This window comes from Canis aureus, chromosome 10 (genome assembly GCF_053574225.1).
Source record: "Canis aureus isolate CA01 chromosome 10, VMU_Caureus_v.1.0, whole genome shotgun sequence".
Taxonomy (NCBI): Eukaryota; Metazoa; Chordata; class Mammalia; order Carnivora; family Canidae; genus Canis; species Canis aureus.
The window spans coordinates 75977679-76001428 of NC_135620.1; the positions used below are offsets into that span (position 1 = coordinate 75977679).

Genomic DNA, 23750 nt, shown 5'->3' on the forward strand with positions numbered 1-23750 from the left:
CTGGTTTTGCATGATTCCATGTACCTGAGAGTTGACCTCTTAGGATTTTGCAGCATTTCATTTGAGCCTCAGAAAACTTTTTTTTAATGGAAGCAATAAAAGATTATTTTTTGAATACTATCAGGTAGTACCGTCTTTTTCCAGGTTAAGTTGTGTGACCCAAAGTCACACAACTGGTGCCAGAATCCAGGTCCTGAATGCCTGGAACCAAGTTCTTTTTTTGTTTTTTTCAGACTTCTGAATTAAGCTTGATTATAGTGTCAGGTGTTATAGGAGGTTAATTACTAGCTCTTTTATTGTAGAGCAATATTGTCATCATGGCTCACATTAATCTAATAATCGTGTATGCTTTTCTTTGAAGTATAATTTATTATTTTTTTCTGACATTTATACAGTTAGATGTTCAATAAGTATTAAGTAAAAACAATTTACTTACATCTATATTAAAATTGGAAAAATCATGCTTAATTTAAGGAACATCAGTCATAAAATAGACAATAAAAGATGTACTTTCTAGGTCTAGACCTGCCTTCTGTGACCTTGGAGAATTCCATTCTCTCTCTAAAACTCATTGTGTAAATTGGAGAAAACAAACCCTTCCCTGCCTTTTTTACAGGGGTGTTCTGGAGCTCAGATAAAATGATAGATGTGAAAATGTTTTAAAGACTTTACGACATTAACTCCTAAAAGCGTCATCAGGGGAAGTCATTAATAATAAACAGCATTTGTTTAATTGCTGTGCAGTTTGCAATATCTGTGGTTTCTTATTTCATCTTTGTAAGTCTGGTGAGGTGACCCTGTACCATTTCACTACAACAGCCCAAGAGCCTCAGAGCCCAAACCCATGTTGCACAGCATCACCTTAGAGCTCTTGGGGCTTATGCTGTGATGGAAAGAGGTAGCCACGAATCTAAAATTTGCTATAAATATTCCTCTAAGTAGTCGATTGTTAGTACTCAGTGTCAACTGATGTTAACAGGAAAATCATTCAATAAATATTTATTACCATTTTAAATTTTTCGTGACTTTCTTATCTCAGTTTATATTTGACGTTAGCATCAGTAAGAGATTGATACACATTCACTTGTGAGTGGAGATGTATTTGCACTAGGTATTAGGAGTAGCATTTCTCAACCTTTTAAAATCTGTCTTGGGATAAACATAAAAATCTTCAAAAATGTGTGTATCTCCCTGTATCCTTACTTATTTCTTTTAACTATCAATTATAACTATTATATGAAGATTTGCCACAATCTTTTCAGTAGTCATATTTTTGATGTATTCAATCAGTACAGTGAAAGAATAATAGGTTGAAAGTTAACACAGACTTGAATTCAGATCCTGTTTTGTTCATTTGTAATCTCTGAGCTTTGGGCAGGTTATTTAACTTCTTCGAGCCTCAGTTTTTTTCATCTACAAAATTAAAATGGTGTTTATATCACAGGTTGTTGTGAGGAATCATAAAAGAAACAATATATGGAAAATGCCTAATATTGCCCTGATACATTATAGATATTCACATACTCCCATTCTGTTTCTCTTCTCAGAGCACTAATTTTGGGTAATGGGTTCCTTGAATTGGTTCCTTGCCATATTGCTATAAATTTTCTTAATTTATTATTTCCTTTAGGTGTGTTTTTATTATTTTAAAATTAAATTATACTAAAACTAGTGTTATATATCATTTCAGCTCCAAGATGTAAGCAAGTTGAAACCACTTCAAGATTTGACTTCTCTGATCCTACTTGAAAATCCAGTTGTGACCCTTCCTCATTATATCCAGTTTACCATTTTTCACCTTCGCTCATTGGAAAGTTTGGAAGGTCAGCCAGTAACTAGTCAGGACAGACAAGAAGCTTTTGCGAGATTCAGTTTAGGTAAGGTGACATTTAAAAAAAACTAAATTTGGGTGGGGGGAGGAATTTATTTTCAAAAGTTATCCAGAAAAATATATTGAAGTATGAACTTTATAATGCTATTAATTTTTGTTTTGGAAAATGACAACATAAATCAATTAACATCAATGTCATTGATATAGTAATTATCCATTAACATCGTTAAGAATCAGTAAATATTTATTGAGCACATACTGTGAGCCAGGCACTGTTATCTGGCACTGATGTACAATGGTGAACAAGGCATATGGTAGTGGCCTTCATGCAGTCTGTATTTTAGTGGAAAAGAAAGATCAAAAGCAAGCAAACTGAGATAAAATAACAGAGGAAAACCCCCTTTTGGCAAAGGAATGGCTCTCTGGGAAATGACATATAAGCTGAAGGCATAGGCAGCGAAGGGATTAGCCATGTGAAGAGGGACATTCAGGGAGAAGGGCAGCTAGCACTTTCAGGCTGGAAAGCCGCTAAGAAATTAAGGAACTGAAAAATCAGTATGGGGGTCCTGGGTGGCTTAGTCAGTTAAGAATCTGCCTTCGGCTCAGGTCATTATCTCAGAGTCCGAGGATTGAGTCTCAGGTTGGGCTCCCCAATGAGGGGGGAGCCTGCTTCTCCCTCAGCCCTCCTCCCTGCTTGTTCTCTCTTTCTCTTTTTCTCTCTCTCTCAAATAAATAAATAAAATCTTTAAAAAAATAAAACATCAGTATGACTGGAGAATAGCTCAAGAAAAAGATGGGAAGGCTCGGGGAGGGGCAAGATGACACAGGGCCTTGGGGTTAGGATTTTATTTCAGGTACAATAGGAAGCAAATGAGGATTTTTTTTTTTCTTAAAGATTTTATTTATTTATACACAGAGAGAGGGCAGCCCAGGTGTCTCAGTGGTTTAGCGCTGCCTTCAGCCCAGGCCATGATCCTGGAGACCTGGGATGAAGTCCCATGTCAGGCTCCTTGCATGGAGCCGGCTTCTCCCTCTGCCTGTGTCTCTGCCTGTCTCTCTCTTTCTGTGTCTCTAATAAATAAATAAAATCTTAAAAAATATATATATATACACAGAGAGAGAGAGGCAGAGACACAAGCAGGCTCCATGTGGGGAGCCTGACGTGGGACTTGATCCCGGGTCTCCAGGATCACGCCCCAGGCCCAAGGCAGCGCTAAACCGCTGAGCCACTGGGGCTGCCCGCAAATGAGGATTTTTAAGCAGCAATAAGGCACAATCCATTTTATTAAGATTATTTTTAGAGTACTCATCATGATAAGCACTGAGTATTGCATAGAATTGAATCACAATATTGTACAGCTGAAACTAATATAACACTATGTTAAGTATACTGGAGTTAAAATATTTTTTTAAAGATTATTTTTTATGCAGGATGAAGAATGATTTGAAGCAGGGCAAATGGAGAAAAAAGGGACATGTCTGAAGGCTATTGTGGTAATCTAGGCTAGAAGTGTTGGTGGCCTGTATTTAGATGGCAACAGTTTCTAATGAAGTGGGTAATTCCCAGGCTTCTGGCCTGAGTAAATGGTTGGATTGGTGATATTGTGTATACAAAAGGGAAACTTCAGAATTCTAGGTTTGAATGTCTGTGAGACAACCAAGAAGAGGGTTGGAAATATGAGTCTGGAGTTGAGAGAGATCTGTACTGGAGATATAAATGCGGAGCTTGTCAGCATAACAGTGATATTTAATCCCATTGGAATTGATTGGTTCACTCAGGCTGGGGTTGGGAAGAGCAAGGTGAGCCACCTAAGCAGACTGAGAAAGAGAGGCCAAGTAAGGGGAAACCCAGGAAATAGTGGGTTGCAAAAGCCCCGAGAAAATTTCATGAGAGGAAGTGGTCAGCTGTGTTGAGTGTTGCTGAGACATAAAGAAAAAGTAAGATGAGCACAGAGAAGTGCTTTAGATTGGCAGTACATGATGGTCTTGACCAGCACAGTTAAGGAGTGGTTAGGAAAAAATGCTAGATTGTAGATCCAAGAGTGAATCGAGGGGACGCATTTGGGCGAAGGTTTGAAGTTTCCTCCCATGATTTCTCTCTCCTAGTTCCTAATAAGTGAAATTTTAAAAAGAGTTTAAGTTAAAAAAAATAAAATCAATAGCTTCCAGACCAGGAAATGGGCAGAAGCAAACGCAGTAAACCTGAAAGCTAATAAAGAGTATTTGGGAGTGGAGTGGAGAGACCGTCATGGCTCATTTCTTATCATCCTTGAAAAGACAAGATGAGGTCAGAGAAAAACAAAAGACTGTCTCTTGATAAGAGGGTTACTTTATTAGAAGGGAGCAAAGATTTGTGCAGGTGTGGGAGTTTTGTTGCTTTGGTGGTGGGAAAATGAGAAAGTCCCCATGAGTGAGATCTTTTCTCAGTGAAATATGAGGTCATCAGCTGAGAAAAAAAATGGAAGGAGTATGGGAAGTTTGAAGACAAAGATGAAGGTCTTAAATAGCTATTTTAGAGTGTTAGGAAATGAATCTGTTTGTTCAACCATTTGAAATTGATGTTCGTCTGTTTTGGCTTACAGAAACAGTAGTTTCATATCGTTTGATCCAATCCTTGAGAAATATGGTAAATTTTTATTAGTTTGGATCTCCTAACTCAATATTTGTTACCCTGAAGTAAATGTTTAGAATCTTTAAAAATATAAATAATGCAAAGAAAAGTCATCATATAAATATACTTTTGGGGAAATGTTTAAATTGCTTATGATTACTTATGAATCTGAGTATTAATTAGGAGCCTTTAAGGCTCTTGGAATCCATTGGTGAGCCAGATAGATGCAGTTTCTTTTCTTTCCTTTTTTTTTTTAAAAGATGTTATTTATTTATTCATGAGAGACAAAGAGAGGCAGAGACCCAGGCAGAGGGAGAAGCAGGCTCCCTATAGGGAGCCCGATGTGGGACTTGATCCTGGACACCCCCCCCCCCCCCCCCCCCCCCGTCGTGACCTGAGCTGAAGGCAGATGCTCAACCGCTGAGCCACCCAGGTGCCCCCAGACAGATGCAGTTTCTGCTTTTCAAAGCTTTAGTGGGAAAGGCAGATGCCTAGCCATTTGATCACATTTTGTCACTCATTATATGACAAAGGGCCCAGCAGAGGTACAGGGTGACCTGAATGCATCCCTGGGAAGCATCTCTCCTGGGGAGAGGATAGATTCAGGGCAGGATTCTCAAAATATTTTTTCAAAACAAAGACCTGGAGGGTATAAAATAGGCCAGTAGGAGATAGAGGAAGAAAGTTCCAGACAGAAGGTGTGAATAAAAGCCTGCAGGATGGGGCACCTGAGTGGCTCAGTTGGTTCAGCGTCCGACTCTTGGTTTTGGCTCAGGTCATGATCTTGGGGTCCTGAGATGAGCCCTGGGGTCACTGGGCTCTGTGCTCAGCAGGGAGTCTGCTCATCCCTCTTCCTTATCCTCTGCCCCTCCCATACCCCCCCTCTAAAATAAAATCTTTTAAAAAAAGAAAGAAAGAAAATCTGCAGCTGGAGAGGGAATTTGGGACCAAATCATGAAGGTTTTTTTGTGAGTTCTTCATGTAAGTTTTGGATCCTATCCTAAACATAATATCAGGAAGCCTTTGAAGGATTTTTAAGATAACAAAGTATTTTGCAGACCTGCTTACAGTATTCTTTAAAGTGTAATTACTAATATCAGATAAAATATTACAAGTTTTTTAACAGGAGACTTGGAAAAACCTCATTTATCAACATGCTATTTGAATGAAATGAAATACTTGGAAGTAGTGTTACTGTTTTTTGTTTTTTTTTTTAGATTTATTTATTTATTTGAGAGAGAGAACATGTAGGCTAGAGGGGCAGGGGTGAGGGCAGAGGGAGAGAATCTTCAAGCTGACTCCCCACTGAATATGGAGCCCGACACTGGGCTTGATCTCATGACCCTGAGATCACGACCTGAGCCAAAACCAAGAGTGGGGCACTTAACCAACTGAGCCACTCAGGCACCCCATAAAGTGTTATCTTTTAATATCGTTTTCCGAATGATATTGCCTTCTTACTTTTTGATATAAATCACTTTCTAGCTCAAGATAGTCTTTTCCCCCCAAAACCACAGTGAATAGTTTTCTTTTTTTCTAGAGATTTTATTTATTCATGAGACATACAGAGAGAGGCAGAGACATAGGCAGAGGGAGAAGCAGACTCCATGTGGGGAGCCCGATTTGGGACTTGATCCTGGACCCTGGAATCTTGCCCTGGGCCGAAGGTAGACACTCAGCCACGGAGCCACCCAGGTGCCCCTGTGAATAGTTTTCAAAGTAAAATTGTACTTATACTATTCCAAGACTTCTTTTGCTATTATTTGAGAAATAGCCTCACCTTTCTTCAAGTAGAAAGTGTTATGATCAATAAACTCTTAAATTTGCGTTGGCAGATGAGGTAGAAAGACTGGAAAGAGACCTGGAGAAGAAGACAATGGAAACTGAAGAGCTTAGGAGTGAGCAGACAAGGTTCCTTGAGGAAATTAAAAGTCAAGATAAATTGAACAAATCACTGAAAGAGGAGGCCAGACTACAAAAACAGAGCTATGAGGAGCTGGAGAGTAACCTAAACACCAAAAATGAATTGGTAAGCCTGGGTTTCACATTGCTTTGACTGTATTCTTTGGAAATAGAGAATTCTTTGTCCTTGGGTCTAAAAACAAAACTTCTGGACTGTAGAATGGGGCAGGCGTGGTTTAACAGAAATGTGTGCAAAAGTTTCTACAAATTATCGTTGGCTGCACACTGTGGGGCATGGGCCCCCAGGGATGGGTACTGTCTTGGGCTACGTTATGTGAGGCATGGTGTCCAAAATAAAGGAGGACAGTGAAGCCTCACACTGAGGAGCTGCTCAGACTGTCCCTAGATTTTTGTATTTTATTTATAACAGCATTGTTGGTGAGGTTATACATTGGCAAAAACTTTTAGAAGGCAAATTGGCAAAATTATCCAAATTTAAAGGGATGTAACCCTATGTTCTACATATTGGAAATATATACTATGCTAATTTAATATATAATTATATATGATACTCTGTAGAAATTGTAGCAAGAATGTATATTATGTGTGTACATATATACACATATACATGGACATTCACCACAATCTTGTTTATATTAGTAAAGTATTGAAAATAGCTCAAACGGGCCTCCTGGATATCCATCTGGTAGAATAACGGTGTTGCTGTTAAAATAAGGTGGAGCCGTATGTCCTGATAGGACGTATGTCTGATCTCTATTGCTCTGTAAAGAAAGCAAGCTGGGAAACAGGGTATCAAGGACGATGCGATGTATGTGGCATGGATAATAGTATGTGAGGAAAAACAGTAGATAGGTACCAAACTCTTGACAGTAGTTATTTCTGGGGAGCGGATTATAAAGCACTTTGATTTTTTTTTTAAAGAGATTTTATTTATTTATTCCTGAGACACATAGAGAAAGGCAGAGGGAGAAGCAGGCTCCCTGTGGGGAGCCCCATGCAGTACTCAATCCCGGGACCCCGGGGTCATGGCTTGGTATTTTTTAAATATATACACACACACACACACACACACACACTCTAGAAAAAGAAATGGCAAATAGAAATATAACAAAACAATGTTTTACTTAGTAATAAAGAAATTTCTAGGGGTACCTGAGTGGTTCTGTCAGTTGAGCATCTGACTCTAGATTTCTGCTCAGGTCATGATCTCAGGGTCCTGAGATGGAGCTCCATGCTCACTGCTTAGGATTGTGTTTCTGCTCTGCTCACACCCCCCTCCCCCTGCTCTCTATTAAAAAAAAAAAAAAAAAATTTCTTTCTTTCTTTTTTTTTTTTTTTTACTTTTTCTTGGTTCTTATTTTTGTATGTTTCTGAACTTGAGATCACATTCTCTCTGTAATTTTGTATTCAGCTTTTCATAAACATTTAGCTAGGTCATTTAAGAACTTTCAATAAGTATTATTTTTGAAGATGGATATGTAGGGACACTTGGCTGCCTCAGTCCTAGAGCATGCATTCTATTTTGTTGTTATTTTTATTTCAATTCCGTTAATTAACATATCATGTATTATTAGTTTCAGAGGTAGAGGTCATTGATTCATCAGGCTTATGTAACACCCAGTGCCCATTACATCACATGCCCTCCTCCATGCCCATCCCCCCATTACCCCATCCCCCCACTCACCTCCCCAGCAACCCTCAGTTTGTTTCCTATGATTAAGAGTTTCTTTTTTTTTTTTTTTTTTTTTTGATTAAGAGTTTCTTATGGTTTGTCTCCCTCTTTGATTTTATCTTGTTTTATTTTTCCCTCTAAAAAGAAATTTGTAATAACTGTCATGAGACAAATTGTAATAACTCTGGAATGGAATTGCTGTCACTGAAACAGGCATAATAAGCTCAGGGATTAGAGAAAAGATAAAAAAAACGTTAGCTAGGGAGATGGACTAAATGATTTAAAATGCCTTTTCAACCCAGAGAATGGGATTCTGTAAAATTGTTGGGTTACTTTCTTTGAAGGAAAAAATAGCTATTGCTCTTCTCTATTTTTTTTCTTTTGACAATTCTTTTTCTGATCTGTGCATAACTTAGAGAATTTAATTTCTCATATAACTAATGAAATCCTAGATGGTTCTCTTTCTTTTTGCACCCCCCTCCCCTTCAAGATGGGTATTCTGGCTTGATTGACTTGATCTGTTGATAAGAATTGTGCTTTAAGTACTTATGTTTTTTAACTAGAAAAAAGTGTTTCCTCCTCTATGTAGCATTGGAAATTGTTACTTGAAATCTGAATACTTAGTGACTATCTTTTTCTTGAGCTCTTCTTTGCCTGAGGAAAAAGATGATTTATATCAGGGGTCATGATGAAAGCCAGGGCAGCTTCCCCAGCCCTATCAGTCAGCTACTCAGAGCATTTGCAGGTTGCTTCATACACCTCTTATTTGAAGGTAGTTTTCAAATATGTCAGCCATATTCTGAAGGCATATTGTATAAGATGTTAATCTGATAATTGTCAATAATCATATATAGCACATACTTCTGTTGCTCTCTATTCCATGATTGATGATTAATTAAATCATTAGAAACTTATATGACAGTTTGATTTTAGCAGTGCACTCTTTGGGCCATCATGTAACATTTGTATGTAAAATACAAATATGGGGCACCTGGCTGGCTAAGTTGGTAGAGTGTACAACTCTTGATCTTGAGTTCATGACCCATGTTGGGTGTGTGATACCTACTTAAAAATAAATAATAAATAAAACTTAAAATATAAATATAAAAACAGTACTTACTATGGTATCACTTGATACTTGTGAACATTTAATAAATTTTCCTGAGTTTACTAATCTTTTTTTCTATAATATAGAATCCATCTTTTATTGTGAAGATAAGAGAACATTGTAATTTCTATATGCAGCCTCCCTGGTACATGTTAGTTAATTCATTGAAAACCTGGGCAAAATGTTACATCTTTTGACTTTGCGCTATCCCCAAATTATGGATTATTATAGTTGCTAATTTTCTCTTTTTTCTATTTATAATGTTGATATATTTGTGCTGTGAATAAATGTTTTGTAAATTGTCAACAGTTTTTACTGGGTTTATTTTCAGTAACTATTTTTGGTTGGAAGACATTGCTCTTTATGTCACTGTTATTTTTATCATTAACCATTTAAAAGCATATTGACATGTGAATTCTGCATCTTATTTTTTACAAAATGGCATATATATCATGGCTCTCTAAGTAAAAAAAATACCCACATATGCGTGCATGCACACATTATACGTACATATAAATCTTTTTAAATTTTTTCTGTCTATATTGTGTTCCATTTATTTAACCTACTCTTATTGATGAATATTAGGTTGCTTCCACTTTATTAGAAATGATACTACAGAGAAAATTTTTGTAAATATGTATTTCTGCATTCATAGTAGTAATTCCTTGGTATAAATCACTACAAGTTGGGGCACCTGGCTGGCTCAGTCACTAGGGCATGCGACTCTCAGTCTCAGGGTTGTGAGTTCAAGCCCCACGTTGGTAGAGGTTACCAAAAAAAAAAAAAAATAAAGAATATCACTACAAATGGAATTACTATGATACTTGCATTTTTAATTTTGGTAAACATTAAGCATATAGCTGCTTTATACTTCTATAGCAGTGAGTGAAAGAGCCCAATTTCCCACTTGAAATTATTTTGAACTTGTAAATAAGTTAGGAAAAAAGTGAAATCTCATTGCTTTAATTTTACTTTTTTTTTAGTTGGACAGCTGATTGTTGCATATGTATTTATTAGATATTTTATATTCTTTAAATTTTTTAAAATAATTTTTTAATCAGGCTATTTTTAAATTTCAATTCAATTAATTAACATATGGTATATTATTGGTTTAGAGGTAGAGGTCAGTGATTCATCAGGCTTATGTAACACCCAGTGCTCATTCTATCCCATGCCCTCCTTAATGTCCCTCCCCCAGTTACCCCATTCCCCCATTCCCCTCCCCTCCATCAGCCCTCATGTTGTTTTGCCTGTTCTTTCATTATTCCAAAATAGTATTCTACGTCTCAAAAAGAATTCTGGATCTTATTCTAAAAGCCTACATTTGAAAAAGATTTTCCATTATCTTCTCCAGAATATATCTGGTGATAATATCATCTACAGTTATATGATGCTTTCCAGTTTTGTCAAGTAATTCTTCACATAGGAGGTCAATTAACCTGTAAAAGAAATGGGGTAAACTGCATTTTCTATAAAACTTCTGGTGCCATTTAAACTATAATAGTCCCCTCTCTCCTGCCACCAACAGATACTAATGTAATGAACTTTAATGTTAATATTGCTCTTTGTCTTTTCACAAGTTATTTAACTCCTGTTCTTCAGTTTCCTCATTTTTAATATGAGGATCACTTACCTGTCCTGCCAGCCTCATAGAGTTGTGAGGACTAAGTAAGGTAATGAATATGAAAATTCAAATATGAAAATAATTTGAATTGAATTAAGCTAAGTGATGGAAGGTGGTAGACCTGTGATATAGTCAATGATGATAAAATGTGTGTCCATAAGAGAGAATGGTACAGTTGCTAATAACATTGTCTTCCTCAGGTAAGTTGTCAGTAAAGAGCAGCTTCTATCTATTACTACAGCTTAACTCTCTAAAGTTCTCCAGGTGATGGACTCTGTTTGCTTTTTTTCTTCTTTTAGCCCTTGTCTTGGTTTCTTGCAGAGCATTTTCTGCCGATTCTTTATTCTTCCTTAAAGGTAGTTCCTTCAGGGCTGAATTGCACACTATGTTTTTCATGGTTTGCATGATAACTTGTGTTACTATGCTTTTGTACATCGTAAGTTTTGAAACTGGCTTGCCTTCTCAAGAAATGTGCTTGTGTGTGTATGTGTAATTTTTTTAATGGATGTGTACATAGGGCAGTAAATTCAAATGTGAGGGAAAGAATTTGTATCATTTTTCTTACTGGTAAATATGCCAACTGCAGTCAACTCTTGATTATCCACAGCTAATACTGTAACTAGCCTACTTTCCAGGCCCTTTGACTCCTAATGTGCTCTCATTTATGCATTTATGCCACAGACATTTATTGAATGCTTACTGAATGCTAAGCCTAGCACTATAAAAGACACAAAGGTAATTTTGAATTGCACAGAGTATATATTATTTGCCTGCAGAGACCAGTCCATATATTGTTCATGGTTCCAGTCACATTTGCCTTTTATTTGGTCTTACTGCTAATAATCTTTGGGAAGGGAAACATGAGATTAGTTGATGCTGTTAGTTGTGAGTTGCTTTCTTGCGATTTGGTGAAAGCATCAGTGTGGGGAGCTGTGCTGGACACCCTGCAGCAGGACATCAAGGCAGCATCACATAATAGATGGAGTGTTCGATTTGAAATCAGGAGACTTGTAACTGAACTCTGTCTCTTTACTGTAAGCTGTGCAATTGGGCAAGGTATTTAACCTCCTGCTGCAGCTTTTGTCATCTCATAGGGTAAATATGGTAAAGATCCAGTGAGATAGTACATGTGTAAAAGGCTTAGCACACTCCTGGCATACAGTGAGTACTCGATCAAGATTACCTGTCATCCAGGTTAGCATTACTTCCATTTGGACAGATAATCAGGAGATGACTGTAAGCTAAATCGTGCACGACTTTGAGTTCCTAGGCCTTGTAAAATGTTCATATTTGTTTATGTTTTATTCTCAGCTTGCATTTTCATATTAATAAAATTTTTCTGCATGTTTTTTGTCTGGTATCTACTCTCTGATGCTGTAAAAAAAAAAGGCAAAAATCACTTAGTGGACCTTTGAAACCAATTCACAGGATTGGCTTAGTAGGAAGGGGGCTGATAGTGATGTTAATAAAACATTTAGCTTCTGCCACTAATCTAATATGTAACTTTTGACAAGTCAATTCACCAATCTAGGACTCATTTCTTTATTTTTAATTCAGATAATTAAATTGGATGATCTCTTTTCTTCTAGCTCTAGAAATTTCTAAGAATAAGTAAAAAGTTGTAATTATAGTAGAATTACTTTATTAAAAATTTAATATTATATATTGGGATCTGATTGACCGCATTCATATCCTTTATCCTCGATTAGAAGAATGTTCAGAACACTGAGCTCTACTATAGCAACAACAGTACAATTAAAACCAATCTCTTATTTTCATCCTTCTCACTGCTCCTTGTGATTCCTTTGTAATTACTCCCAAATATCATTTTCATCTATAACTATCAGTAACATTGCAGAGTAAGTCAAATAAATTCATGGTAATTATTGGAAAATCAGGAAGCAAGTACTTAATAGAGTATTTAAAAATAATTGACACAATTATTTCCATGTTTGGATAAAACAAATTGAAATTATTTTTAAAATCTTTATTGTATCCTGAAATTGCATATAAACTTCAAAGGTCTTTTATGTGATCTCTTATGAAGTGATAGTTTTATATTGCATTTCATAATACTTTAGAATAAGGATAAAATACTATGAATGCTCTGCTATTTGCTGTTAGTTTTAAAACACTTTAATTATTAGTTATGATTAGAACTTGCCATGCCATTGTACCTTTAATACTAACTTATACTACTTGTTTCATATCAAATTGGGCCAATAGCTAAAACAGAAGACCATGGAACTAATGCGAGCATGTCAGAAACAGTATGAGATGGAACAGGAGTTGGCCTTTTATAAAATTGATGCCAAATTTGAGCCACTAAATTATTACCCATCAGAGGTGAGTTTAACTTTTATTTATTTATTTGGAGCTTAATGTTTTAGTAATCCAAATTAAAGCCAGCATTGAGTGGAGTGGGGGAAGGCAGATGGTGAAAATGTTCAAGGGACTTTATCAATAATCATTCTACTTTCTTGTTATGAGGGCATCAGCAGAGTAAACATATTTTGGCTGAATCAGTGAATTTTTTGGTTCAGTAAGTTAAAGCAGGATCTAAAAGAGGTAAAAAGGCCCAAGAGAATCTGTGTGATTCTGATACCATATTATTTCATACTAAAATTTATTGGACTGAGATTTTACTTACATATCAGCCAAGAAACCAAAATAAAACACCTAAATTATGATTTGAGAGATTAAGCATGGCTAATAATCACATAACTGTAGGCAGTTCTTTAATCAGCCAATCTAAACACTTTTTGGGGATAGAATCCCTTGAGGGATTCTGAGAGACTGTTTTTTTGTTTTAGTTCTTTTTTGGTATATTAAGAGTGAGATTAAAAGTGGCATATATTTTTCAACTTCTAGGTATGTAGGATTAATGTTAGGCAATTCTGTGATATGTTCTTCACTAATAAAATGAATGATGTCACTTAGCTGCTTAGAAGTTACTTACTAAACCATAAATATTTACTTATTTTGCTTTTAGTATGTCGAAATTGATAAAACCCCAGATGAAAGCCCTTACATTGGCAAATCCAGATACAAGAGAAATATGTTCACTACAGAGAGTTATATTATTGCAAATGCCCAGACAGTAAAGATCAAGAAGATGGAGCTAGATGAAGGGGAACAACTCAGAAATGAGCACGTGAACTTGGGAGCATCGCCAACAGACATACAACTGGAAGACAAAGAAAAAAAAATAAGTGCAGGTTAACAAAAGTTATTTTAAATTCTTTCGAGGGTATCCCTGGGTGGCTCAGCGGTTTAGCGCCTGCCTTTGGCCCAGGGCGCGATCCTGGAGTCCCGGGATCGAGTCCTGCGTCGGGCTCCCGGCATGGAGCCTGCTTCTCCTTCTGCCTGTGTCTCTGCCTCTCTCTCTCTCTCTCATGAATAAATAAATAAAATCTTTAAAAAAATAAATTCTTTTGAAAACAAAAAGATTAAATATATAGGCAAACTTTGTTTTATAATTCTTTTAACTAAACATGTTGAAGGTACTTATTGTTTACACGAAAAGCCTAAAACAAGAGTAGTGATTCTTTGAGCAAATCATTTTTTAATGATTCCTGTTAGAGTTGAGAATGGGTTTTCTTTTCTTTCTTTTTTTTTTTTTTAAGATTTTATTAATTTATTCATGAGAGACACATTCATTGAGCTACCCGGGCTGCCCGAGAATGGAGTTTTTGACAGTAATAATGGTGACAGCATGTCCAGGGGGCCCAGGAATGCCTAAATCTTCAGTCGCCAGCAGGTCCTTCTCACTTTTGAAGTTGCACATTCAAAGACATAATTGGTCATAATTGTGGCAAGGACCACTTTACTGATTAGTATGCAAAATCTAAAGCAGTGCTTTGGATAAGCTGGATCAGTGTACCCACCTTATCCCAACCTGCCCCAAAACATCTAATTGAAAGGATCTGACCACTTCCTGGCAAGTCCTAAGGAGGAAGAAGTCAATCCAAGAGGGTACTAGGGTACTTAGAGACCCTGTCAATGGCATACTCTGAATCCACTTACCCAGTGAGCTGCATGGATATGGAAGGAGAAAGCAGATCTATTGTGGCGCATTGTGGGGCTCTCCCTAATCCAGTGAAGCAGCTCATCTTCTCTTAGTTGGTAGCTAAGTGGAAAACATGGAAGGCCGTAGAGAGGTTGACTTGGAGAGGGAACAAAAGAGACTGAGATAATCATCCTACACACTTTACTCTGCAATAGGAAAGCAGAAGTAAATCCAGAAGTATGTGGAGGCAGGGAGGGAGGAGGGAGAGAAATTGGAAATTTGAGGTATAAAGTAATTGATTTGAGATCACCCCCAGCTGGAAGATACTGTTCATTGGTGAATTTCTTGATACCAAGTCCTGTCATAAAGTAATTACCACTAACACAGAGTTTTCTAATAGCTTGAACCTAATTACAAGCTAGTGACATGTAAATGCATATTTACCAGTAAAATCCTTATTCTCTCAGAAGAGTTCTTTAGTGTTAGACATAATGAGTAAAGCCCCTTTTAAGAATTTTACAAATAAAATGATCAATTATAGTCCTATAGCATATGGTAAAACTATTCTAGAGATTAACTGACAGGAAAACTTTCGTAAATTACTTTCTATTTCAGGATCTATAATGAAAGAATTTAATGGGAGGAGGGTTCTTGTAAAGAAAAAAAATCTGATAGAAATTTGAGAATTTAAAAAAAAAGAAATTTGAGAATTTGTGTATGTCTTTGTTCATGGTTTTTAAATTTGCAGCACAAACTCGACTATCAGAACTACATGATGAAATAGAAAAGGCAGAACAACAAATTTTAAGAGCCACTGAAGAATTTAAACAACTGGAAGAAGCTATACAACTTAAAAAAGTATGTAAAAGCAAAGTAGCAATGCAGGAGGAAATGCAAGATAAGAAACGTGTTTTCTCCCTTCATAACCATGTTAAACAAATTTTAAATCTGTGCTGCCTGATTAATTATGGAGTAGCAGTTTTCAGCATCAGCTGTGGTTCTAGCATTTTCCAATTACAATTCCCTGCCATTTATGATGACATCTTATTAACATTTTATAAAGCATAGAGAAATAAATTACTTATCATTTATGTAAAAAGAGATGTTCAGTGTACTCTATTTTGAAAGTGTCTACCCAGGGAGGTTGATGCTTCCTGTTCTAATTTAATTAAGCACCACCCACCTTTAAGATCCGGGACCTAGATTAAGAGTCAGAAGACATCTTTACTGTACATGAACATTATCAAACACAAGCAGCAAAAATGTAAATGATAAAAACTATGATGAACAAAAAGATGGAAGTGTTTCCCTCTCAGAAATTACCAGAGTATGTATGGAGCAGTGAGCAGCTCAAACCCATGACATAATTGCAATGGGAGAATTTAAAAAGGAAATATCGTGACAGTTAAGTCTGTAAAAGTTTTTAATTATTTGCAAGTTTTAAAAATCAGTATTTCAAAATTATATTGGTAAGTGTATTCATACTATAGTAGATAAAACAAGAATGTGAAGTCTAAATTGTAGATTCTTTCAAAAGATACACTATACGGTGATTTTAAAATTAAACAGTAACTAGAAATTGATTCACGTTTATTGGAAGCTTACTATATGCTAATCCCTGACTGGGCTTGGGCCCTGAGTAATGAATAAAACAGGTGTGTTTCCCTCCCGCATGGACAGGAAAGAGGCAATGAACAAGTTTAAAAAAAAAAAAAAAATGAAAATGAAATACGGTTACACAACATGTATGTTGTAGGAAAAAAATAGGAGAGCCAATGAAAAGGATATCATTTAGATTGTGGGGCCACAAAGGCCTCTCTGAGGAGGTGATATTTGGGCTGAAACCCAAAGGATGTGAAGGAGCCAGCAAGACAGCCGTAGGGGATCCAGTATTTCAGGCAGAGGTGACAGTGGGTGCAGAGACCTTCACGCTAAGTGTTCCTCTGCAGAGCGAGGGAGAATGTGGTGGAAGATGAAGTCCAAGATTGTGCCAGGATTCATAGGCTCTCATAAGGCGTTTGAATTTTAGTCTGAAGGTAATGGGAAGCTTTTGAAGGACACTAGTAGTAGAATGTCTGATCCTATTTGTATTTTTATAAGGTCACTCTGGCTACTGCCTGAGAGTGAAATGGGGTGAGAGAGATGGAAAGAATGGAGATGGGTACATCTCCTAGGGGACCGTTACCAGTAGAGACAGGAGATGGTAATGGCCTGGACTAGGGGGGCAGTGGTGGATATGGAGGGAAGCAAACTTATCATCAGCAAAATTTGGCAGGTGAACTTATCAGACTTAAAAATGGATTGAGGGGTGCCTGGCTGGTTCAGTCAGAGAAGAACATTTGAATCTTGATCTCTCGGGGTCATGAGTTTGAGCCCCACATGGGGTGTAGAGGTTACTTAAATAAACAAAAACTTTTAAAAAACGGATTGAAAGTGGGACGAGGCAGAGGGAGTCATCAAAAATGATTTTAATCATTAAAAAAGAATATTTTATAATAATGTTGGACAAAGCTTACATAGATCGATAGATGTAAATAATATACATAATTTTTAAATAAATGCATACTTACAAAAGTGTGCTTGAAAAAAATAATTATTTAAAATGAGTACATTTAAGCTAAATTTTTCATTATACTATTAATTTGCTTGATATGCTCATCACAAGGGTAAGTGCTATATAAAGTCAACTACCATTAATATTATGGTTATTATTAATAATGTCTAAGTTGCTTATACTAGAATGACAACTTCATTTTTACCTGCTGTTATTATCAGAAAATCAAAGTAAGATTTTTCTACAAGTAATAAGCATAAACGTATAAGTTATGAATGGAATGCCTAATGATTTTTACATTTTACTTTTATTTTAAAAAACTGGTAGAGCACAGAATATCTTTTTAAATTTTAGAAGTTTTCTTTAAATTTGTAAATTACTGTTGCTATCCTCTGTTAATTGTGTGTTGGGGTGTGTGTGGGGGGATTAGATTTCAGAAGCGGAGAAAGACCTTCTTTTCAAGCAGTTGAGTGGTAGGATACAGCTTCTCAATAAATTACGCCAAGAAGCTGTGGATCTAGAAACACAGATGGAAAAGCAAAGGCAAGAAATTGGTGAAAAGCAGAATGAGATCAAGGACCTGGAAATAGTCACAGATAGCCTGGATTCCAGAGACCCAAAACATGTAAGTAAATGAAGAGACTTTGACTTGTTCTATAGGGACTAGAATATCATTCCATCTAGAAATTATGTCTCCTCATTTTTAGCCACAGAGTTCTTTCTGAAAGCCTTTTAGTTTGATGCACAAATTTGAGTGATACATATGTTTATGTATGCGTGTGTGTGTCAATATATATCTGTGCGTATTATATATCCATATGTCTGTGTGCATAACATATGTGCATATATACTTATATATAGAAGTATACATATCGCTGTGTTGAAAACAAAACCTAAGGCTTGAAGGAGATAACTTTCGGTAGAATGATAGATGCGTGGTACATGTATTTTTTTAAGTGACTATCATATTTCAAAGCAAAAGAAACTTGTCCCAAGGTGCTGTCCAAATCTCTTAACCTTTCCCTTTTCTTGCTTTGTTTTTTTTTTTTAAGAGCAAGGTGGTGAGATGGGAGAGCTGAGAGGGGTTCAGAGTCTTTTTTCCACCTCTTTTTTAATCCTTTATTGCAAACATTACACTAAAGCTATTTTTTGTTTTGTTTTGTCCTTAAAAAGGAAACATTTCTCTAGACTGTGTCTTCCTAAAATGTGGCCAGAGGTGGTCAGGTGGCTATATGATGGAGTTAGGTTCTTGTCTTCTCTGAGAAGTCTTACTAATGGCTTACGTTTTACCCAATATTTGTAAATATAGAAGTAAAATTATTTCCTGCATATTTCACTGCTATACTTTGAAAAATGTTATTTTTTAATAGAACTTTAAAACCTCTGATCTAAGAGAAGTCATAGAATTTAACATGGTAAGGACAGTGCACTATAATTACTTTAAATACTTGTCAGGTTATTTGATTATCCCTTTAAACACTTCAATAAAATACCAGGTAAATTTTTTTTGCAAGCCAGCTAATTTTTACAAAAGGTAATCTTATCATTCATAGAAATAAAGTCTTCTCTAACAAAAGCTTAAGGCTGATTATTAAAATTGAAATTAAGAGAGGACTTGATTATTTTAAAGCATTTTCATTACATAAGAAATTAGATTTTAAGTAATGTGTAATGTGGCCAATAATATCTTGCCTTATTGCATTAAATTGTTAGAAGTCTGCCACCCCACATAAGGCTCCTAAGGACAGGAACTGTATCCTACTGTCACCTGTATTCCCAGGGCCCAACCCTATGTTTGTGAGTGTTTGCATCCAGGCAGGTAGGCAGGAACCAGACGACCGGCACTACCCATGGCTCCTCTGCTGCTCTCTCCAGTTCTGTGATCTAATTAGAACCTAGATTGTATGTTTGCTTTTACAAATGACTTTGATATTCTTGGCAGATGGGGAGTCCAATCCTTATTGAATTTCTGTAAAAAAGTACATATAGAAAGGAGTTAAATGAGAAGCAGAAATGGCATACACATTCTTTATTTTTGACATACACATTTTGAAGGTAGTCAAAATCAATCTCTCTTAGTGGGAATGAGACATACAAACCTGGTTTAAGATTCCTTTTTGGTATTGTTAAAATGACTAATGGTTCGTTTTTAAGGTTATAGCTCTAGTCAGGGTACCAGAGGGTGTCTCTTTAATTTTTCTAGCTTGCACAAAGTTACCTTCTTGACTGGTGTTAGGCTCCTGTTTGGTATCATATTCTGAAAATGTGAATATTTTAGCAAAAGGGAAAGAATCAAGAGTGGAGTCCCTGCCTATTTTTTCTATAGATGGAGACAGACTTTTATTCAGTTAACTTTTATTATGTAATCAGATAAAACACCTTTCTGAATAGCAAATAGAATTTAAAAGAAAAGCTTGAGAGATTAGGAAACGGTATGTGCCTCTGAGATAGGATAGAGAGCAAACACACTGTGCGACAAGGAGGTCTTCTTGCGTTTTTGTGTATACTGGTGAGGAACTTCATCACAGCAGTCATATGATTGGTGACTTTTTTTTTCTAATTTGCAGAAGATGAAAATGTGATTTTAAAGGCTTAAGTGATTTCCTAAATTCACCCTTTTAGGAAGAGGCTGAGCCTTTGCTGTGCTACTGCAATGACCTTCCCCCCCCCAAGGGAGCTAAAGGTCTACAGAGACTAATTATTTTTAAGATTAGCTTAGAGCTAAATAAACCTAGTCAAGGTTTCAGCAAACAGAAGCATTTAACTAGGTTTCAAAAGGAAAAAGTACCATTTAAAAATCAAATCCCATTTTAGCTATAAAAACTGTACCTAGCTAGAGGCACAGACGCCACAGCAGCACCCTTAGTAAGGGAAGATGTGTGGGTCCCCTCCCCACCGGCCGTGCCCGCGCCCGCGCCCGCGGGGTTAGCGGGGTGCGGTTCCCGGGGAATCGCCGGTGGCCTCGGCGCGAAGGTGCAGCGTGATTGGCCCTGGGGCCGCCCTGTTGTGATTTAAAGCTGGGGGCGGGGCCTGGGCCGGAGGCTGCGGTGATTGGGCGCGGGGCTCGCTGCGCGGGGGGCGGGGGCGCCGGGGGGGGCCGGGGCCGGGGCCGGGGGCGCCGGGGTCCCCGCGGCCGGGAGGGAAGCGCACGTGGGGCTGAGGCCGACCTCCGGCGCTCCGCCCTCGGCCTCCCGGTCCTACGGCTCGGGCTCGGCTTTAACGGGACAAGTCGTGAGTTGAGGTATGGCGCTTTTCTCTCTCGTGCAAGATCGTTGAGAGGAGGAGGAGCCGCGATGGGAGTTCCTGCTCGAGGGCTCGTGGAAACCGCACCGGGCGCCTGTGCTCCGGGCGCCGCCGCGAGCCTCTTGCCCTGCGTGTGGAGGGATCTCAGTGGACTTTCTGGCCGTGATCTTAAAGGCTTGTGGGTAGAGACGTGAATGCAGGATTTTTTTAAAAAAATTCTTTTGCGAGCCATAACAATCCTAAACTTACGTAGGATTTAAGCTGTTCTCTGCAGTTGCCGTCACAGAAAGGTTTCAGTCGGGTATTTGGGGACGGCAGGGAGGGAAGAGTCTTGAAAATCCCATCGAGGTTTACGGTAGTAAAACAAAAATGTCCCGAGCCGACTGCCACTCACTTGTTTCTTAAAAATGAAGGGACTTTTCTTTCTTGTCTTTGAAGGCAGCGGAACATCCAGAATGTTCTTTTTTAACCAAACAGGTATTAACTTGAGAGCCTGGAGTGGGTTCTGACCCTGATAGAGGGTCTCTCCTGACGGCTTCCTGCTCCTGTTGGGTCCGCTGATCCTGCGGGGGCAAACTCGAGCCACGGGGGACACCTGGACAGGCCATTGGTGGACCTGAGATGCCGTTTTCTCGTGTGAAAGGGAGGGTGTTTCCCCCTGAGCACCCCTGAAAATACAATCTAATCTTTTCAGTTTACAGTAGCTCTGGAGTGCGGGGCCGTCACGGTGTGAGTGGGTGTGTGTGAGTGTGGGAAGCTCCAGCGTGCTGCCCGGGGCCCTGCGCCTTGAGAATCGCTGGGCTGAGCGGCCTTGGAGGTCTTCTCAGCCCCAGTTCATCAAACCAAAAAGTAAAATGCTTCTTTGTATAAGGAATTGAAAATAAACCTCAATTCCATGTATTTTTTTGACATCACTATTTTTCCCTAAGAAACCTTTTTTGTTAAAGTACATTTAATGTGCTTTTTTGATTTAAAAGGTAGAACTATTGTAAATATTCTTTTTTTTTTTTTTTAAGATTTTATTTATTTATTCATGATAGTCACAGAGAGAGAGAGAGAGAGAGAGAGAGAGGCAGAGACACAGGCAGAGGGAGAAGCGGGCTCCATGCACCGGGAGCCCGACGTGGGATTCGGTCCCGGGTCTCCAGGATCGCGCCCTGGGCCAAAGGCAGGCGCCAAACCGCTGCGCCACCCAGGGATCCCGTAAATATTCTTAATATTAAAAATACTTATAAAAAAATCTGCTATGATCCTTCCACCCAGATATAATTCATGTTAGCATTTTGGAATATAGTCATTTTTTTTATGGGTGTGTGTGTGTATGCATATATATAAAATTAACTTTTTTGAAATCTTGTTAAAAGATACTTTTAAAAAAATACTTTATTTCTTTATAAATGAGATACAGAGAGAGAGGCAGGGACACAGGCAGAGGGAGAAGCAGGCTCCCTGTGGGGAGACCAATGTGGGACTCGATCCCAGGACCCCACGGTCACGCCCTGAGCCAAAGGCAATGCCTCAACTGCTGAGCCGCCAAGCCACCCGGGAGCCCCTAAAAGACGCATTTTAACTCAGTGCAAAGAACACTGAAGTTGGCTACTTTACCAAGTAGGCATGCCCTTGGAAAAGTAATTTAATCTCCTTGATTTTCCGTTTGCATATCTATGAAATGGAGAGGATTTCCAGATCAAGTTATCATGAGGTTTAAATGAAAACTACTTGTGTGAAAACAACACGGGGCGACACAGACTTAAATTGTTACATTTTATTTTTCATTATTCCTTTAGAAATGTTAAGCATTACTATTTTTTTAAAAAAAAATGTTTCAGGGGCTCAGTATTTTGTTGATTTTTTTTTGTTTTTTTTTTTTTTTAATTCAGTGCCATATGAAGGCTCAGAAAAGAGGTAAAGAACAACAACTTGACATTATGAACAAGCAGTACAAACAGCTTGAAAGCCGTTTGGATGAGATACTTTCTAGAATTGCCAAAGAAACTGAAGAGATTAAGGACCTTGAAGAACAGCTTACTGAAGGTGAGAATTTAGGTATAATTTAAGGTAAATCAGTATTTAAATTTAAAGATTTAAGATGCTTCAGTATTAACAAAAGACAAATGACACCCAGGCAGGCATTAATCCAGTTATTATCTGAATATGCTTCAGCTGTTTGTACTAATGTTTGATAGGGAAATATTTGCAGAATACCCAAAACTTGACCAAAAGTAAAACATTTTTTCAATTTTGATATTGTTGCATCCATTTCCCAATAAGTCAGGTCATTGCATTCAGTAGACAAGAAGCCAGTACATGATCATGATAAGCTCTGGCATGTCATTGTCTTCTTCCAAAACACATAATCCTTTCAGGAACAAAGAGCCCATTGACACCAGGGTGTTCAGTGCCTAGTTCTAAGAGTGTAGAAAGAATTTTAGGATCTACATTTACAATGCAGATTTAGATTGTGACGTTGCTTTACTAGTGGAAGAGGAAGATAATATAGATTGTGGTGGTGAAGGCCTAAGATGGGGTAAAAAGAGCCCAATTCCTGTTTTGCTATTATCAGCTGTGTGACCTGGGACAAGATATTTCTATCTCGATCATTAGTTGTTGGGAAGATCTTTAAAAACAACAACAACAAACTTTTGTGTATTTGAGAGAGAACATGAGCAGGAGAGGAGCGGAGGGAGAAGCAGACTCCCACTGAGCACGGAACCTGACATGGGATGGGGCTCAGTTCCAGAACCTTGGGATCATGACCCAAGCTGAAGGCAGACGCTTACCCAGCTGAGCCACTCAGGTGTGCCCCCTTTGTTGGGAAGATTAAATGAAGTGGTGGTCATGAAGTGCCTGGCTCATAGTAGGTACCCAATATATGGTTGGTTGGTTTTTCAAGTTACATGTTTATGCCACCAGTCTTGGATTCATCTTGTATATTGAGTGGTTTTACGTATCTAGTAACAAGGACTCACAGTTTTGTTGAACATTTTTCATTATTTGGCAGTTTATTTGGACAAGTTTCATTATTTTAAACTTCTTGTAGCCTGAATTTATCATTTTATAGGTAATGCCTGCTGAATATACTGTTTTTATGGGATAGCTAGTTAATACTACTGTACTATAGATAATACAGGGAAAGACTATCATATCTTGAAAAAGAAAAACCAGGTGGTACAAA

The 23750-nt window shown here is 37.7% G+C and overlaps 1 protein-coding gene and 1 long non-coding RNA gene across 6 annotated transcripts in view; one reads left to right on the forward strand and one right to left on the reverse strand.

Annotated features, from left to right (window-relative positions):
- Positions 1 to 23750, forward strand: part of CNTRL (centriolin) — a 78785-nt gene that overhangs the window by 14916 nt on the left and 40119 nt on the right. For 3 of the 5 annotated variants that reach the window (XR_013388421.1, XM_077913129.1, XM_077913130.1), the window contains exons 6-13: positions 1691 to 1877; positions 6278 to 6471; positions 11069 to 11125; positions 12996 to 13115; positions 13762 to 13987; positions 15527 to 15636; positions 17763 to 17957; positions 22456 to 22609. Coding sequence is in view for 4 of the 5 variants with exons in the window: in XM_077913129.1 (XP_077769255.1) it covers positions 1691 to 1877; positions 6278 to 6471; positions 11069 to 11125; positions 12996 to 13115; positions 13762 to 13987; positions 15527 to 15636; positions 17763 to 17957; positions 22456 to 22609 (1243 nt within the window). In the remaining variant the exon portion in view is untranslated. Of the gene's footprint in view, positions 1 to 1690; positions 1878 to 6277; positions 6472 to 11068; positions 11126 to 12995; positions 13116 to 13761; positions 13988 to 15526; positions 15637 to 17762; positions 17958 to 20436; positions 20574 to 22455; positions 22610 to 23750 lie in introns of those variants that run through there. The other 2 variants (XM_077913131.1, XM_077913132.1) reach the window with 2 other exon arrangements.
- Positions 14680 to 20255, reverse strand: LOC144322770 (uncharacterized). Its single transcript, XR_013388422.1, has 3 exons — positions 20162 to 20255; positions 19101 to 19301; positions 14680 to 14898 (listed from the first exon to the last, which is right to left on the reverse strand). It is a non-coding gene; the product is annotated as an uncharacterized LOC144322770 (long non-coding RNA).